Source organism: Cydia pomonella, chromosome 2 (genome assembly GCF_033807575.1).
Source record: "Cydia pomonella isolate Wapato2018A chromosome 2, ilCydPomo1, whole genome shotgun sequence".
NCBI lineage: Eukaryota > Metazoa > Arthropoda > Insecta > Lepidoptera > Tortricidae > Cydia > Cydia pomonella.
In genome coordinates, this window is record NC_084704.1 from 12,902,223 (window position 1) to 12,921,715 (window position 19,493).

Genomic DNA, 19,493 nt, shown 5'->3' on the forward strand with positions numbered 1-19,493 from the left:
TTCCTAATCGCGCTAACTACTCACGTACACTTACATCAGCTGTAGCGGTAGCAACGTCGGTGTCCGTCAAAGTGATGGTATGAGCCGTGGCCATGGGCGGAGCGTCTGTCGCCGGCAGACTCGTCGCCATATCCAGTTGCTCAGTGATCGTCTCCACGGTCGCTGTCATTATCTATAACATAGAGCTCTCAAAATAGAAACTGATGCCTGGAACAGTAAATCCGGAAAATCTTCACCAAGTACATACAAAAGCATTATTTAGGAAGGTACGGTCACGTCTGAAAATATAGATACGGACGATAAAGTGCCAAAAATATACACCATAATATCGTATATACACATTAAGGTCGTCTATAAGGTCGTATATACATATTTTGGTACTTTGTTCGTATCGATACTTTCAGACGTAACTGTACAATTTAGGTAGACTTCTGTAACACTGCCAATAGTAAGACTCGGACCACGTCACGCTGGTTTTCATGGCAATTCTTTGTGCAAAGTTAGCGTAGTCGGTCTATTACGGTAACATCTGTTTTGACATGTTTATTCATTTAGTAAATTAGTATAGATTACATGATACTTTCTCAAAAAAGAATTAACGTACTCGTTAGTATGAACAAAACCTAACTTAACAAATATTTTTATTGTTTAAAACAATAATTAAAGCAAATGAAATTAAATTTATGTACTACATTTTTGTGCTTTATTCTGTAGGTTTATTTCTTAATATTACGCCATATCCATAGCTACTATACAAAACAAAAATAAGCAAGGTAGGTTAAATATTTTAAGCTAATAAAAAAACAGATGTATGACATTAAATGAGAATAAAAACTTAATTGAACTTAAAACATTACTCTATACTCGTATTAATAACATCAGTGTGCAAGTCAGTGTCGGCAAGAATAAAGGCCAAGTTAACTACAAAAGGAATATAAAATTTTAACTAATTGAAGTGATTCTTTAACATATAGGTAAATAGCCCAATGAAGTCGTTAGGGTTTAAGAAATATTGTATATGTTGCAGATACTTGAATTTAAATAGATTCACCACTGCGACAAAGACCTTATTCCTTCACACATAAAGCACACAATGACAAACAAGAGCAGGGAAGAACATACTTGCGTGTCGGCTGACGACTTAGTCAGGGTCGCTTCCGAATCGACGTCGCTTATGAGTGACAGTTGCATGAAATGAACAAACTATACATCTATATAGACATACATTCAACTCCAAAAATCGGCTACTTTATAGTACTTTGTTGCTACAACTCAACAGCAATGTGTAGCTAATTCATACACATTAAATACTTGCGATTTCAACATCTTCACTTCAAGAGAAGTTCCTGGAGAAGACACAGCCACTTAATTATAAAAAAGTTCCCCTTTTTTAACCCTATTGATGTCATACTATTAACAGTTTTCATCACAGTACCTGGGGCACTGTCAAAAAATAGTTTTATTAGACATTTAAATATTGGTTAGTTTTGTTGTAGCAACGATAAATACTAAAAAGCACAACCCTTTTTGGGTATTTTGTACTGGAAAGGGAAGAGAAAATCAAATGTAGAGACAGAGATATGTAAGAGGGAAATAGTAATGAAATTGCTGGCCAGATGTCGTAAGTCTGAAGAGGGAAAATTTACGAACTTGAACTAACGAACTTCGTGAGCCGAAATAAAAAAAATACATTCCACATTTGATATCGGCATTGAGTATATTTGTTAAACTTATTTTTTAACTAACAAGTTGTGTTTATTATAATTCAGTGTAATGTAAGTGTTTTTAGACTTAATACCTCTGGCCGCGTCATTTACCTAGTACCTTTTATAAAATAAGATAGAAGATAACATTTAATCTACGTTTCATTAATGACGCAAAGATACAATACCGCAGATCCTAACTCTACGAGACATCCTTCAAGGCAACTTGAGTCAAACCAGGGTACTTTCTTAATCTTATTATACCTATTGCTCGCTTGTCCTGCTTTAAATAGCTTGTCGAACTTCAGATGTATGCGCCATTGCTTTAACTAAATGGAAAGATATATGTAGATTCAGTTCAGTTTTTAGATCTTATGGCATCTATCTATTGGGACAATTTTGCCAGCGTCAAGGTTGTCGGATGCAGAAGTTCGGTTGCAGGTCTTAATTCAGTCCGTGTTAATAGTTGATAGGGATAAAAAAAGGAAAAAGGGGCTTACATAAATTAATAGAGAGTGATGATGATGAGCCAATTGCCATGATCATTTTTTTTCAATCTTAGGGGAAGATTGAATATACAAACAGGAAAAAGAGTTTGAAAGGGGTTAGAGTTTGATACTCGTATTAAAATCTTTCATAAACTTAGCAAGAATATAAACAAAGGGAGTGTTAACCAAAGTAAGAATATGATTTATATTAATAGGACGTCGAATATAGTCAGGAAGAAAATCATAAAAACTGGCATGAGTATTGGGACAGTTAAAGAAAATGTGATCAGGGGTGCCTCAAGGTCACATTCACATAATTAATCATATAGTATATGGATGGATATGGTATGGCTAGCCAAGCAGGGAAGGAATCGTGGCCGAGTCGGAGACGAATATTAATGAAGGTGACCGATTTGTGAATCTTGTGGAACATGGTCTAACAAGAATATTAGGTTGAATACTGTAATAGCAGTAGCCAGTCAATTTGTTTCTAGGGAATTAACTAGGAAGCAATCCATCTTCAGCTGCTAATGTAATTGAATCATTTTCAAATAGTTTATTAGTATAATATAGATTAACCGAATAATTCGTCCGAATATTCTGTTCAGTAAGATCTCAACCGAACATTCGGCCGAATATTCGAATTCGGCAAACTCCATATTTGGCCCATCTCTACATCCGATTTAAGTTGACCCTTTAGCGGCTTAAACTGTGAGCCATGGAACAAAAACGGTATTTTGGGTTCCCATAGTGTTGAACCCTACGATAATTGTAATGCGTCACCCAAAAGATATCTCGCAGACAGATAGACACACATCCATGAGCTAAACACCGGGAGCTACGGGTACATGCAGCGACGGTCACTGAGCCCGACTAACAAGCCATGATGAAGCCTTGACTTAGCCTACAGTTCACTTTTATTTAGACGATGTTATTTTAATCGAGAATAGTTTCCTCAACATGATGTAAAATTTATAACTTTTAACTAACTCTTTTTTTTATATTATTGGGTCTCAATGAGGGTTTTCTCGCAGATATGTTTGGGCTATTTTAAGTTGTCTACGCTACTTTTTTTAAATTATGTAACGTTTTTTCTACTCAGAATCACGAGCTTAGTCGATTCTAATAGGAGAAAACAATTTCTCGAACATGTCTATATATTTTTATACCATCACTTCTGATACCGTCATCCGTCCAGGGCTTGTGCACAAATCACGCGAGGTTCGATAGGGGGGGAAGGGGCTCACGAAAAAATCACATACTACCACATACTTTTTCTCGGTTTCGTTAAACATAAATCTTCACTTGGCACTTCAAAATAGCGAGTATAAACAAGATTTATTCTATCTTAAAATTAGGTCGAATGAAAAAATAAAATAAAAATACACGTGAGGTTATGTGGGGGACGGGAGTTACCCAAGAACCTCACCAAATATCACCAAGGAAGGGGGGAGGGTCAAAAAAGTAGCCGAAAAAACCTCGCGTGATTTGTGCACAAGCCCCAATCAAAATAGCAACGGAATGGACAAAGAAAAAATCTTGAACATTAGTCCCTAGAGATCGAACGCGCGACGTGTCAAAACGGAAACATGTCCATTATTCGATTAAATGATACGTGAGTAAACAGTTTAAAATAAAATGAAACATCCCGTTTACTAATTCGCTGTACCATCAGCCGTAAAAGTACATGGAGACAATCAATGAATTCATTCATAATTTCTCCATGCAATTGCGCAGCTGACTGTACATGTAGTAAGAATTAAAGACCAAGTAACACAAATATATTTCGATATCTATCTGGAAATAGTCATCTTGCAAAGCGCATAAGTTCTCGAAAACCCTCATTGTGTGTAAAAAAAAGTGTAAGTAACATACAACCTATCCATGAAGTAACGATAACAATAAATACGCACATGCGGCATATGCACCAGCACGCCTCCAACGGAGCTCTTGTCGAGCGGGTGCGCGACCGACAGCAGCGCGTCGGGAGCGGCCGGCGTGCCGGACTTGCTGCGCTCGTCCTCCTTCTTGTCCAGCCACGACTCTTCTGTGGGGGGCTACCAGTAACAGCGTTACAGTGACGCCCGAACATTTATACCAGGCAAGCGGAATCTAGTCTCTCCAGTAATATTTCTAGGAATAGGTCCGGTTTAAAAACTACACGTAAGGAGTAAGAGAACATTTTTTGTGTTGTCTGTTATTGGTATTTTTTAAATAGCACGGTGTTGCAATCAATATTAACCCCAAAACGTGTCTAGGCACTATTGTCAAATTTTAAACTGTATTTTACGTTACATTGATTTAAGACGGCATAAAATATGCACATACCGTGGGTTGCGGCTTGGGCTTGTCCGGGACCAGAGCCCGCACCAGCTGCACGGCAAGCTGATGCCACAACGCCGCCGCCTCGCAATACGAACACGCTCCCTCGGACAGGCAACGGGCTAAGGAACAAACATTTACGTTTATTAAATAAAATTTGCATCCTAAAAATACTACACTCAGACATATTCCGAATAAGGGATACGAAGAAATTATTCTTCCCTGAAATAAAATTATAGAAATCGCGAAAAATCTCACCATGTTCTATGGTATTGCTCTGACTGGACTTCAACATCAAACGGAGCAACTTTGTAGCTTCGCTGCTGACATTTTGTATGTTGATGCGTCGTTGCTGGAGCTCCATCTATTGGAAAATATTTTAAATTAGTAAAAAAGGGATTACGCCCTTCCAAATGCTAAAAATCCATTTTACATCATGCATCGTTAAATAGAACAGAACTCGAGATAATATCTGTAAAATCAGTTTTAATTTATGCAGAGTAGACGATTTATAAGTGTGAGTGAGTAATTTGCTTATATTTTTATTCAATGAATTAAGTATACCTGTTTCAGCAATATGTCCAGCATGAGTATGCAGCACGTAAGATTCTGTGGGCGCAGCGAGTCTTCTTTCTCTTTAGTATCCTTCTCGTTCATTTCCGGACACTCTGGGTCCTCCTTACTCTTGCTGCCAGCTAAAAATAATGGATCATGGCATAAAATCAATACAATAGGCTGAACATAATGTATGGGCAGTTACACACACGTAAATACAAAAACCGGATTTAAACCACAGGGAATCCAATAATAATACTTAACATTAATAAATAAAACAAATATTCGAAAAACTACTATATAAAAAAAAATATTTTGACTCCAACTTGTCATATGCTGGCCATTCATGCAAACTTGATTCATACTAGGGCTCGCGGTCGTGTCCGTGATTCGTGAACCCGTAGCCGTGCGCCCGGTTTCGTGTTTCACGGCAACGGTTTTATGGTCCGTTCCGCACGTGACATTCGGCTACGTGAAATTAGGGTACGTGAATCCGTGTAAATCCGTGTAGGCGTGATCACGGCTTCACGTATCTTAAGAACACGCCGGTTCGGTCCGCCCGCGACGTTGAGTGAAGATACGATGCGGTCTCTAAGAGCTACGAATAAAAATGTATCGTGAGTTTTTTATTCAAAGCTCTAATTCCGTTTCATTACTTTTGAATTAAAATTTATTTCCATTAGTAAGGCCTTTTAAATATTAATGAGTAATAAATGAAAAGAACCAAACATTGATTACAATGAATAGCTACTTTAATAAACGGGTTGCTAAAATACGACAAATAATACGACAGGAAAACTCATTATTTGTGCGATCATTGCACAAGGTACATAAAGCTGTATCTCCGACTCTCGTGTAGGGTTGCCAGATGGTCGGGATTTGGCGGGATTCTCCCGATTTTTAGCATGTGTTCCCGATTCCCGACGAAGTGAAGACTGTCCCGAAAAACAGCTTCACGTTATAATAAAACAATAATTTCAAGTTCCGAACTGTCGCCGAGCGAACGAGCGAGCGACCCGCGTCAAGGGCGTCTGACTGCGCGCGCGCGGGGCGCGCGTGGCGAGAGAGGGGTGCGGTGCGGGGCGGGAGCGCGTTTGCCTTACCTCTACACAAAAGAAAGGAATAGAATGGGAATGGATCTAATTAAAGCCGAATTAATGATTCGACTCAACTTTGACGAAAACTGCATGACTTTCAAGTCTAGCTTAAATAGCGAAAAAGGCCAAGAAATGGTAAAATCGGTCAAAAGTAATATAAAATACATGTGGCAAGCTAAGAAATAAATTATTTCCATAAATTTGGTTGATTATTGATACCTAATAAGTATAAGTATGATAGTATAGGTAGATAATGAGAAGACATTTTTTTTTATTTGTTCAAGATCTCAAAGAATTTATATTATTTTTATATAAAAACGTCTATGGGCAGAGCAGCTGACGTAGTGCCAATAATGTAAAATATCGTTGTTATTAATACAATTACTATTTGAACGTTTTTTTTCCCGACTTCAGTCCCAAAATCCCGAAAAATTGATATCTTTTCCCGATAATAGCGCCTTTCGATCTGGCAACCCTACTCTGGTGGCATATCTCCACACCCAACTTCTCTTCATTGTTAATAGTTTAAACACACCATTAGAGTAACACTAATCATACACTAACAATAACAAAAAAAATAATTACGAAACAACAACAAAAATAACTTTAAAATCACGGCTAAATTAAAACTTGAAGACCAACTGTGATGTCAGGAGTAACTAATGACAATGAATGCGAGTTCAAAATTCTAAACTGCCCCCTCCAGATTAAATAAAAAATACCACGAATTTGTAAAACAAAACATCGCGGTCACTTCTTTCAACTTCACGAACAAAAGGTAAAGCCCACAGCTACTTATGTATATGGTTTGTTTCATTTTAATAAGTCGCTCGCAAATCTTATTATCTTTGTCTGCACGTGCAACTGCACTTATTATCTACAAAAAAACCCGGTATGTTGGCTTAGCTTGTTAGTCATACAATAAAACACTCTAACAATAATATGTCATTATTACCTTCAATCTAGAAACAAAACAGTACTCTTTAATGTGCCGAAAGTCCGAAACTGATAAGTACTGCAGCTGCGTACTTTTTTTTCCGTGGCCCCGTACATGTGTTTTTGTTGAATTTGTTTACCTGTATTATCTTTATCATACCTACCAAAGATTTGCAGAAATTTACCCTTTTGTTTCTTTGGATTAGGATTGCCTTGTTTATATTTAGGCTACGTTATATTCTTTGACTTTGACAACCAGTAGCACAGCGTTGCTTAAGTTCATAATTTTATAATGATACTTACTAGGGAGTTTTACACCTTATATTTATATTAGTGCAATGCAACGAGCAGGTCACTAGTTTTGACTAAAATCAATAGCTGGTTATACAAAAAACAGAATAACCCCATAAATTATTTAGATATAACCATTATATTCAAATCGATGCAAAAATACAATTTAAGTTTAATTCACACGTAAATGTTTGTCCGATGTACGTCCCGTATTCAATATACTAAGTGGTAACTCAATTCAATAATACCTAGTCCTTATTTATTTTTCTCCCGGGCGTGTCGAACCTACGAGACGTGCGATAAGTGCCTATCCAACGGAACCGAGCCCGAAGCTCCGCGCACGAACGCAGGTACGGGCTACGTATCATGGCGTGTCACGGTCACGGCGTGTCACGTGAATCCGCACGCGAACGCAGGTACGAGGTACGTACCTTGCCGTGTTCGTGAAATTCGTGATCTTAGTACCGCCGGGCTTAAGAACCCGTAGCTACGGATCGGCGTGTATCACGGATATCAGGAGCCCTAATTCATACTAAGGAATCGTTTTGACATTTCGTCTCATTAAAGATACTGATTTGACTAAAAGCCAGTTAGTTTTAGCCAGTCCGATCCCCTATTAATCCTATTTGATGCATTTCATATCGAAGGCCTATACTGTACGTACCCATTGGAGGCTTGAAGATCTTTTCAGGAAGATTGATGACGCAGTGGCTGAACAAGTCGAATAGCTGCGACAGTGGGATCTTCACTTCCAGCATCGAAATAGTCTGGGAACAAAGTACAATTAACACAAGTCGGACCCGGGTACGTCCTTAAACTACGTCCACAAGAGAGGTATGGGCATTGTGAATGTCATCTCGCTTTGTGTGGTAGGGCACAGCATAGCGGATGTCATTCCAGATCTAGAGCGGAGCCCAACTGGGGAAGTACCTCCACCTTACAGAAATCCGCAGCCAAATAACACTAGACTAGGGTCTAGTGTTATTTAGCTCATAGTGTTGTGTTTCTGCCGGTGAGTAAGGTTGCCAGAGCTCAACGAGGGGATCGAGGGGGTTAGGGTCGGCAACGCGCATGTAACTCCTCTGGAGTTGCCAGCGTACATAGGCTACGGAGACTGCTTACCATCAGGCGGGCCGTATGCTTGTTTGCCACCGACGTAGTATTAAAAAAAAAACAATGAACTTTCCACCATTACAGATATTATTGGCTTTAGTTACATGGCCTAATGTGTATACATAAAACCCTAGTATTGACACAAGAAACGAAAGGTTTTTTTTGCACTGCTACTACAGTGTGAACTGCTGTGAAGGGCTCCGGAGTTTTGACTTAAAGCCATTCACCATCTTATTCCACCTCACTGCTCGTACCAAGCATCTAGTCTGCTCTGAAGTTATTTCTCTCGGGCAAATATGTATTGATTTGATATGTAAAGTTCAAGAAAAACTCGTGCTTCGAAATAACAATTCAACTACCACAAAACATGTGGCCTAGTATAGCTCTGTCTTCTCTAGCTGTCAAACTCGGGGTCATGGTTTTATCTTAGACTTCACACATTTTATTTACAACCAATTGCAGAGTTCTTTGACAGAGTTATGCTGATACTGCTAACGCGTAGCGAAACTAGCAGTTTGACATATTATTTACCTGGAACCACTCCAACACGGGAAGGACTGTCTCGGGCGAGGGCGTGTCACTGACGCGCAGTACAGCGAAGTTGTACAGGTTGCGCTCGTCCAAGCCCAGCATAGCACCATCAGGTTCTAGGATCTTGGCAACAGGAACTTTCAACTCGATTAGCTCCTGAAATAAAAGTGGTATTTAAGCCTACTCACTGATGCACAAAAGCTTCGTCGATTCCCTTTTTGATGTAAGCACAATTTACAACCTAAAGACGATCCTTGTGTCTGAAAGCTCACAAATACTTTATTAGGGACGGTTTGTAAGTGAAGCCGATTGTATTACCTTTTCAGGCACGTCGGAGCAAATGGCTTCCATCCACGCGGGCATGATGTAGTCCCATATGGACTGCGTGATGATGCCATATGGAATCAAGCAGTAGAGCCTGCAATCAACAACATTAATCAACTTTCAGAAATGTTATCTTTTAGACGGGCCTATTCGAACTTTAGATACGTCAAATATTAGGTCTAGATACGATATGGATCAGATATGTCAAGTGACGTTTTTGTTTGAAGAAAACTTCTAGACCTAATGTTTGACTTATCTTAAAGTTCGAATCGGACCGAGAGTAGTACTTCTGAAGATACCGGTATCGAGGGGGCTATGAAAACAATAAGTAGGGATCTTATTCCACCTGTCCAATGTCTTGGTCCAATGAGTATTTGCATCTCACATTTCACTAATTGGACAGGTGGAATACAATCCTAAGACGAGAATCTTTTTTATTACAGTCAAATGGCGCCGAAATATTTAGATATCTAAACCGTCAAGATTCACTTATACATATAATGACAGCCAACCAACCTGTTAAGTCCGTCCTTAAGATGGTGTGTCTTTGTAGCCAGGTTGTCCCAATGCCCGGCTTGCCGCATGTAGTGCGGCGGGTGCGGGAGTAGACACGCCAAGAGCATAGCGCGGTGGGAAGCCGCGATGTCTCGCAGGCAGGGGCATAGGTGCTCGCTTTTTAGGCAGGTTTACCAAGTTGGTCAACTTTTATAAACACTATGGCCTCCTAATGACAGACCTGTTAAGCCCGTCCTTAAGATGGTGTGTCTTGGTGGCCAGGTTGTCCCAGTGGCCGGCTTGGCGCATGTAGTGCGGCGGGTGCGGCAGCAGACACGCCACGAGCACGGCGCGGTGGGAGGCCGCGATGTCTCGCAGCCAGGGGCAGACGTGCTCGTTCTTTAGCTTCTCTACCAAGTTTGCTAACTCCCCTGCAGTACAGTCACATAAAATATGTTAAAAAATGATAGATTGTTGTATGAACAGAAGAAAAAAAATAGACTAAAATTAGCAGTAAGATTCCCTAAATTTTATAACCTAAGTTCGACCCCCGAATCCAAGTACTTTTTTTTTTATCATTTAGAGGTTCTTATAAATTTGTAACTTTTCTTCTGTTGATGAACAAGAACAAGCAGTTTTTAAAAGCCTTGTGGTAAAACTTGAAGGTCTAATTTGAGTGATATTTTGTCATATATTAAATGGTTAAAATAATACGGTTAAAAATAATCACAGCCGTACTTAATACGAATCGTTTGGTTTATCTACTACGAATCGTTAATAAAGATTGTATTTAAATGTCACCTGTATAAGAGAAGGAGGTGACGTGAAACCAGTGGAACAGCACGGAGAGCAGGCGGCCCAGGATCTCGTCCGGCGTGTCGGGGTTGGGCGTGCACAGCCCTACCATTAACCACACGCCATACCTACAGACAACAGTTTTATTAACTACTGCCTCATCTTAATTCAGAGCTGAATTGTCAATTGACAACATTTCAATTTTCTGACCTTATAATTTCATTGGTTCTCTACATTTCAAGTGAAACGAGGAATACGCTAATAGTTTATTTTTTCCATTAGGATTTGTATTTAATTTATTAAAATTTTTTGAATGTCTACTTATTATTAAATGGCGTAACTCCAGTTCTACGCTAGAAGCTAGGTCTTATCTCGATAGAAAAAAAAACTTGACTTAATTAATCTGACGTTGTCTGTCATTAGCCGGGTCCACACAGAGCGGGCATACGCGCGAGGCAATTTCCTCGCTTCGCGCGTATGCTCGCTCTGTGTGGACCCGGCTATTTTCAATGTTTTAAACTGTTCCGTTGTTGTTTTAAAACAATTTTGATAAGATATCAGTTTTTCTACGACGATTTGAATATTATAACGGATACTGATATACGAGTACGATACCAGGCTTTGCAGTGTTCAGGAAGCAAAATACTTCCAAATCATATGTAAAATTTCAGGTTTTATAAAAATGAAATGGTGTCAATTGTCAGCCTGCCTAGTAAAACTACTACTAACAGATTTCCGTGTATAATATATTCAGTGAAATGAAGTGAAAATCCAGAAAGTGTGTATTTGAAGCCGTGATATCGCTATGAACGTATTCCGGCCAGCTAAACTAATAAGTTTCCGCACAGTTCACAGTATAGTTACATACGACAGTTAAGGAGGATGTCTAGGGATGTCCTGCCGACTAGCCACCAAAAGCTGGCGTGATTGTGCACAATTTGCGGATTATCAATATTTTTTCCAAAACCCAAACATTTTCCTAAGACGTGTTGATACTTGCGTAAACAATAAAAAATATTACGTCTAAATCGAAACATATTTAAACTCAACAGTGTCAGATTTCATCAAACATCTTTCAAAACTGCAAAATAATGCAATTTCATACATTCACGCACACTACCTATATACTTACTTTACTCTTTGACGCACACTACCATATAATTCTACCACCTCTAATAATTAGAGTAGTTTTGCAGTATGACGCTTTGAAACATAAATTCGTTTTCAGTACTCACGATTGGAAAAAAAACTGTCACATTATGCACTTCTTCGATGCACTTGGCACTGGGCTGGCCGGTATCTACATCACTCACCTGCCGAGTAGCTGGCGATCTTCGATAGATATAGGGTCGGGAAGGTCGACGCTGAGCGGTGGCTTCAGCTGGTCCGATGAACTGTCTGGATCCTCCATGTTTATCGGCTTTGCTTCTTTGAGTAGGCTGTCAAATAAAGTAATTATTGAGTAATAGAAAAGTAGAACAACTTCTGCCAAAAACAGGCTCTACAATAGTTATTTACGATACAAGTGCGAAAACGTAGGAACTTCGCAACGAGTGGTGATAACTTATCGATAAATAAATCGACACAAGTTGCGAATTACCTGTTCGCACGTGTAGTGTACAACGTTTTACAGTAGGTACATATGGCCCTTAAAATTTTAGTAGGCGGGAAAGTAGCATCATAAGTACTATAAAATATGTTTAATCAATTGAATAATTTCGACGGACAAAATATTTATTTAATAACTAAACTCCTAAAAGACACTTGTCTCTTGCCGTATACATAAGTATACAGACCCTACGGGAGTGTGATTACAGTACAAGTGGTGTGTTAACCTGGGGAGGGTGCATATATTTGTAGTGTACCTGATGATGGCTTCCACAAGGTTGGTCTGCATGTCAGAGTCCATGTGCCAGGCTGGAGGAAGGCGTGTGTGAACTACATGGTCTCCTCCGCGACGACTGTTGTGGCGGTTGCCGTGGCACTGCTGGCAGTACCTGTAGTCAGAAAAGGTTGTTGTTAGGGTTCCGTAGCCAAATGGCAAAAAACGGAACCCTTATAGATTCGTCATGTCCGTCTGTCTGTCCGATTATGTCACAGCCACTTTTTTTAAACAGGTAGGAAATACGAGTAAAATAAGTCATTCAAGTTTTAAGAGACAGGATCTGACCTTATTGGGTGCATTCCATTATAATTGGCACATTCGTTCGAAAAGCAGATGGAATAAGCCGATTTATCTGTAGAGCGACAGTTCTGGAAACAAGTTATAATAATATTACAATATATTCTACATGTATTCTACTGTCAATCGAGTAATTTGCAAAATACAAACCAATTCAATGTACCTGTCAATACAAAACTAAGAATCATACCTTATTTTCGCAAACCATGGAGACTTGTTGCTGAGGATGTAAGATGTCCAAGAAGTTTTGATTAGGGTGCTCCCTGTAAAATAGAACAAGATTGTAGGAACTAGCATTCACAAACTGACATCATGAGTTTTAAAGTATAGAACAACCTAGAACATACATATACCTAACCGAAATTTTGTATATCTGCTGCTTTATTGGAGAGACGGTAGGTTGTGAATGTGCAAATTGTATGTCTTATACTAACCTGTGGATCTCATTGGCGCACTCGATGCAGAGATACAGTGGCGGGGGACTGTCGCTGGCAAAGGTGACGCTGATGCAATGGTCCAAGCAAACTTTAGCCGCCTCCGCGGTGCCGTTGCTTGGGCACATGTCGCGCTGACAAGCGAATGGGACCAAATCATCTGTGTATCAGAAAATAAACGTTTAAGTGTCTTTCCATTTCAATCATTACCTAAGATTGGCGGTAAAGGAAATAGATACTATATCGACAATTTAATAAAAATCTTGCTTGCTTCTCCTCATTTGTGAAAAAGCATAAGGAATTAAACTTACTAGAGAACTTGCAGAGCAGCCCCTTCCTGTCGAAGAGCTTGGCGTCGAATGGCGGCCAGTAGTAGAACAGCAGCTTGGCGGCCGATACGCGAGCGCCCCATGTTCCGTACGCTATCACGCAGAGCACGTCCTTTACCACGGTGCTCTTCCGCGACATCAGGCATTCTAAGAGCTGGCAATGATGTGCTGAGAATAATACAATCAAAGTTTATTTTTACTAACTCAAAGCTTCAATATGTAATCGCTGCTTCTTCTCGAGGATTTTTCAAATCTTAATGGAAAGTAAAGTCGACGTCAAAGATTGTATCGAAAACGTAATATGTGGCAAAAACTTGTTTGCAGATATACATAATTTTTTTTTATTAAGTAGGTACCTGGATTGTTAGAATGTTGGAAGACCATCATGATGATGGCTGCAACGGATTGTGATGCCTGGCTTTCTTCTTCTTGTCCTGAGTACTTGCGTGCTGTTGAAATATAATTATATTTATTACATATGTATATAAATATATTTTTAAGTAGAAGCAGTTTGTCAATATTTTTGTATTTAACTTAGTTTTCATAAGAAATTAATTAGATATCCCGTATTATATTGTTTACCTCACTGATGGTAAACGGTATTATGTAATAGCAAAGCAACTGCAGGATCTTCTGATGCAGCAACACTAGTAGAACCGCGACGCAGTTTGCCACCAAGTAAAGGAGGGTATCGATCACGCCATATTCTAAAAAGAGAAACACGCAGCCAAAGCATTGGAGAACTTTTCACTCACTGATGGTAAATGGTAGTATGTAATAGCAGAGCAAATGCAGAATCTCCTGATGTAGCGACACTGGCAGAACAGCAACGCAATACGCCACCAGATAGGGAAGATTGTCGATCATGTCGTATTCTAAAAAGGGTAGCAGGCAGCCCAGGCATTGGAGGACTGCTTGGCCGAATGCTGAAATAGAAATCATAAATAAGTCACGAGATATTTAAAACAGTCAATAATCAAGCAAGAGATCGTGTTATGTGACTTAAGCGTACGAGAGGGACAACGTGATTCACTGTCAAAAAATAATTTTGTTAGACAGCAAGGATTCTGTACGCAGTACTTTTATCTATTATATGCCCGTACCTTGCATCCCATACTGTAGATGAGGGGCAGAGTCCACCAACTGCGAGATGGCGTTGAACAACCCCTTGTAATCCAGGTTGGGGTACAGGAACATACGGTCGGCGTCGTTGTCCGCATCTCGGATCATCTCCAGAGGAGACCGGGGCACATCTTTTAGCACGCCTAGAGGTCAACGAATAATTGAAAATCTAAGTGCTCACATTTTAACATCACGTTACAAAAATAAAGTTAGAAACTGAAAGGCTATTCACATAGAAATATAACTAAGTGGAAAAAATATTTAGGCTGAGTCAATGGGGTATCAATTACCATCTGGGTTTATTCATTTTAAATATTACTACAAGTGGCAAAAGAATAATGCAATACAAACGCAACATCTCTTCAGCAGTTTAACATGTCAGCAGAGACTCTAACTCGTTTCAAGAAGTGTACACTTCAATTTATATCGAATCGGCTCGGACGAGAACCGACAGCGACATCAACCGGCAATGAGGGTGCATCGCGCCGATCATAGTTATTCCAATTTTCCTACTACTGAAACGTGTTTCATTTGTTAGGTTACTTACTAAGAAGAGTCTGTGAGAAGTACTTGACGGTGTTAGCGATGTCCGTCCCTGATGGCAGAGGCTGTATGTTGTGCATCAGCCGCAGCTGGCAGTCGTACAGGCTGCGGATCTTCGCTGTAACTGCCATTGCACAATCGCCCTTATTACAAGTGTCAAGAATGATGGTACCGTATGCCGTCGCGTGGGAATATTTGGAACCATTTTAGCACAAGAGTTTGATTATAAAAACTAAATTTAAATTACCGTTAAACATTGATTTACATGTAAGGCAGATATCCCACTCATGCAGGTTTGATACGGTGACGGTGTGACAACTATTAGGTACCGCAACTTGAATCTCAATACACATCGAATATAATCTGGCAATCCTACTTTATTGGTAGAAAAAGGCCCGAAATTAAAAATTTATACTGTAAAGCTGGCTTGCCAGAATATGTTATTTTATGGTATGTTCCAAATAGCACCATAATGAGGCGCAATAATTCTGTAAGTGAGAGAAACTACAATATAATTGAGCAAAAGGTTGGTTTTCCATTAATTCAAAAACCTTACAAAGCGTTATGTGGAACTTTACTTCAGGAACCTAAATGTTTACTAACTTAAAGTTCTTTTAGGTCAAAATACTAAACTTTATTTTTTTTTCATCACACAAATTACATTATATTCATTTTATAACAGTACCTATACAATCATCCAAGGCATACATATTTGAAGACTTCTAACAAATATTATGTATATTAACAGTGAAAATGCGTAATTGGAAATTCCCATTCTCAATATACAGAAAGTAAATTTACAACAGATTCTAGAGGATGAAAGCTGCAGTAAACAGTGAGCATTCCATTACTGAGACAACAAGTCCTATCTGAAATCCGTACATTAACATATAAATGCATACATTCCAAATTCTAATCCAATAAACCTTGGATTGCATTGAGAATATAGCAAATGTGGCATATTTAAAGCTAGAGCCATAAGCTTATTTAAGGTGCAGTGGAGTTTTTATAAAGCCAAAAATATAATTACTAATCTTGTGGCCTTTCTCGAGGGTCTCTATCTTGACAAATCCTGAGTTTTTGACTTTCGCTTGATAGAAAAAAATCACAAATATAGGTCTAAAATGCACTTCGAATTTTTTAACAAACTCAAAAGCTGAAAATATGAAGACTGCTTCTAAAAATCGGCAATATCATGTTTGAAGGAAATTATTAATTACTTTTTTTTTATTCAAACATACAAATAATCAAAAACATGATATCTGCACTCCTGGGCCCTGGGCCCTCACATCCATCTCACTCACGCTTATGCTTATTGAGAGTGAGATAATAACATGAACTTACTGGGCCTCAAACACTATTGGAGGTTCTGTGCAAACTGACTTTTCACACTCAGCATCACAATTCTATTTAGGCATAAACTAAGGGGTCATATCCAGTTGAATCAGTAAAGGAATACTTGAGGGCTACTAGAGCTAGACCTACGTGGAAGAAAGGTGAGCCACACAAAACACAGGGATAATAGTTTAGACGCACAGAAATACAAGGTAATGGCTGGACATTGATGAAATCATTCATTGATACAAATTAATGTGATTGACAGTGTTAAAAATAACAGAGAAAATTGATTCCTTGAGCCCAAGATCCTTAGGGGAGGCCTATGGGTAGCAGTAGATGCCTTGGCTAACAAATGAAAAACTAATGTTCCAAACAGTAATCAAAAAATCATTAATTTGATAAATTGTTAAATATTCTTCAATTGAACTAAAATAAAAAATGAAGAGATAGAAATCACAATTTAACAATATAAGTAGATAATAATCTTACATAACAAGGAAATTTACAAATATTTAATTATATAGCACACTCCAAATAATTATGCTTCATGCAAAATTACCAGTTGTGGAAACCTTGGCCATTGGCATTACAAATAACTATGACTACATCATTATTGGTTGATATCAAGTAATGATTTAATCAATGATCTGGTAATTTAACACTCAAGTATCTAAAATTGACATCAAACAGTCAAAGGTAACTGACAACACTTTACTACTACACCAACATCAGAGTTGGTAAAGGTGCAACAGTGACAGTAGGATAACAGATATCTGAAGTAGTTGGGGATGACATAATGTCAGATACACCTACTTGCAACAGCTCACAAAACCTAAGGGTGTCCACAATATATTTCTACTGTTACATAACTTGCCGATAGATTCTAAATTTCATTAAAACCAAGAAATATACATGATCTAAAAATTAATATTATAATTACATATGCACTGGAAGGAAACTAATATAAAATAATTTTACATTAAAATATGCTTAAACAAAAACTAAGTAGGTAATTACTTAAGTTATGTAACCAGATATCTGATTTATAAGTTTGGTTATATAGTAAGTGTGGTTTACAAGTATCAGTAACCGAAATTTAAAATTTAATCAACTTTAAACACAGAGAGTAGGTAACGTAAAAAATAACCAATTAAAAAGTGAACCTTACAGCCTAAACACTAACATGGTGTGGACACCCTGCTACTAACGGATCGTGCCGGGGTCGTGCTAATCCAACGAAAGCCCCAGCTCACCTTTCGCCCCCGTCGGCTCCGGCCACACTTCACCCACCGTCTGCATTATACACAAAAAGCTTTCTACCTCCTCAAATCTCTGAAAAATAAACGCGACAATGCATGCAAGCTTTATTAGAATGAAAAAAATTCAAACGACTCGTCTAGTGTAATACTCACAAGCCGCCGCCCGCGTCCCCATATTTATAAGTTGTATCTTGAAACTGCCCTGCATTGAAATGCCGGACGTGGTCGGTTATCATGAGTTTGGAACGCACAATCAATAACACAGATAACACTACTACAGGTGCAGTTTCCAGCACTTTGGGCGAAAGAGATAAGACCTGAATCTAGATTTTCCTTTCTTTTCGGGCTATTGATCGAGTGAACAGTTTGTTTTTGTTTTGCTCTCGGCGCGCATTGCGCAACGCGCAGGCGTGCCCAATGTCAATGTCAACTGTCAATGTCAGTAACAACGTCAACTGCGTTTAGTTTTCTATGCCCCAAAGAAAATGGCGTACCACCGAGAGTATGGAAGGTAGAGGCAAGGAACAGAATCTCCTTAGGCAGAACTAATGCAAGTACGTAGTGATTATATGCTCTTTGTTGCAAGTGTCCAGCTGTCAGCTATAAATAATAGTTCCAAATCTCTTCAGAGTAGCGCTAGAGTAGCTAAGAACCTAGGCGTTATTGACGGAGTGAAGTGCCCTGTCTATGATTAGATTTTTTTCTCAAGTATTCTAGGTCTAGGTATTGTAGCTCCACCTATTTATGGTATTTTGTCGGACACTTTTTGGTATATGGAGTTTCTGGGCTACAACCGCGAAAATCGAAAATCGTCAATTGCGGGCATTTTTCTCTGTCACTCTAATTACGTCTTAGTGAGAGTAAACGTGAAAGATCCCCGCAATTTGCGAATTTCGGTTAAAACAAGAGTTTTTTCGCAATGGATTGTTGATCATGTTTCTTGATATTGCTATATTCTTATTCTATGATTCTGTGTATTTTACGATTTTGTCGGCATTTTTAGGGTTCCGTAGTCGCTAAAAGAACCCTTTTAGTTTCGTCATGTCCGTCTGTCTGTCGGTCTGTCTTTCCGTCCGCGACTTTTCTCCGAGATCGTTAGTGCTAGGGAGCTCAAATTTAGCACGAATATATAAATCTGTTACCCCAACAAAGTCGTAAAATAAAGACTAGAAGAAAAAAATTTTTTTAGGTTGGCTCCCCTACATCAAAAGTGAGTATGATTTTTGTTTTGGGTTCAACCCTATAATGTGGGGTGTCGTTGGATAGGTCTTTCAAAACGAATACTGATCTTCCTGAACCATTTTTTTAATAAACGTAATATTTTCGGAAATAATCGCTCTGAAAGAAAAAAGAATAGGTTTCCCCCTCTACTTCCCCTAACTTCTGAACCATGGGTCCAAAAAAATATGAAAAAAATCGTGAAAGTAAAGCTAAAAAAATCTTTTAAGAAGAACTATAGCGAACCTGATCGGTCTAGCCGTTTTTGAGTTTTTGCAAAAAGTGCATGTTGACGAACGGGTAACTACGGAACTCTACACTGAGCAGGGCCCGACATGCTCTTGGCCGGTTTTTTTTTTATATTTGGTCATTTGGTGGTTTGGTTGGTTTAGTTTGATTTGGTTATTGGTGGTTGGGT

General features: G+C 38.8%; 1 protein-coding gene across 7 annotated transcripts in view; it reads right to left on the reverse strand.

The window, feature by feature from the left end:
- Positions 1 to 18,330, reverse strand: part of LOC133534417 (protein unc-79 homolog) — a 35,250-nt gene extending 16,920 nt beyond the window's left edge. For 2 of the 7 annotated variants that reach the window (XM_061873520.1, XM_061873521.1), the window contains exons 1-22: positions 18,011 to 18,326; positions 15,265 to 15,384; positions 14,699 to 14,860; positions 14,351 to 14,521; positions 13,952 to 14,044; positions 13,578 to 13,763; positions 13,267 to 13,426; positions 13,023 to 13,095; positions 12,821 to 12,903; positions 12,516 to 12,647; positions 11,964 to 12,089; positions 10,657 to 10,778; positions 10,097 to 10,286; positions 9,355 to 9,454; positions 9,037 to 9,192; positions 8,057 to 8,159; positions 5,078 to 5,208; positions 4,772 to 4,877; positions 4,520 to 4,635; positions 4,105 to 4,248; positions 1,123 to 1,203; positions 35 to 172 (exon numbers count right to left, since the gene is read on the reverse strand). In XM_061873520.1, coding sequence (XP_061729504.1) covers positions 35 to 172; positions 1,123 to 1,203; positions 4,105 to 4,248; positions 4,520 to 4,635; positions 4,772 to 4,877; positions 5,078 to 5,208; positions 8,057 to 8,159; positions 9,037 to 9,192; positions 9,355 to 9,454; positions 10,097 to 10,286; positions 10,657 to 10,778; positions 11,964 to 12,089; positions 12,516 to 12,647; positions 12,821 to 12,903; positions 13,023 to 13,095; positions 13,267 to 13,426; positions 13,578 to 13,763; positions 13,952 to 14,044; positions 14,351 to 14,521; positions 14,699 to 14,860; positions 15,265 to 15,384; positions 18,011 to 18,065 — 2,748 coding nt within the window. In that variant the 5' untranslated portion in view covers positions 18,066 to 18,326. Of the gene's footprint in view, positions 1 to 34; positions 173 to 1,122; positions 1,204 to 4,104; positions 4,249 to 4,519; positions 4,636 to 4,771; positions 4,878 to 5,077; positions 5,209 to 8,056; positions 8,160 to 9,036; positions 9,193 to 9,354; positions 9,455 to 10,096; positions 10,287 to 10,656; positions 10,779 to 11,963; positions 12,090 to 12,515; positions 12,648 to 12,820; positions 12,904 to 13,022; positions 13,096 to 13,266; positions 13,427 to 13,577; positions 13,764 to 13,951; positions 14,045 to 14,350; positions 14,522 to 14,698; positions 14,861 to 15,264; positions 15,385 to 17,851 lie in introns of all 7 variants that reach the window. The other 5 variants (XM_061873517.1, XM_061873518.1, XM_061873516.1 and 2 more) reach the window with 5 other exon arrangements.
- Between the last annotated feature and the right edge of the window lie 1,163 nt (positions 18,331 to 19,493).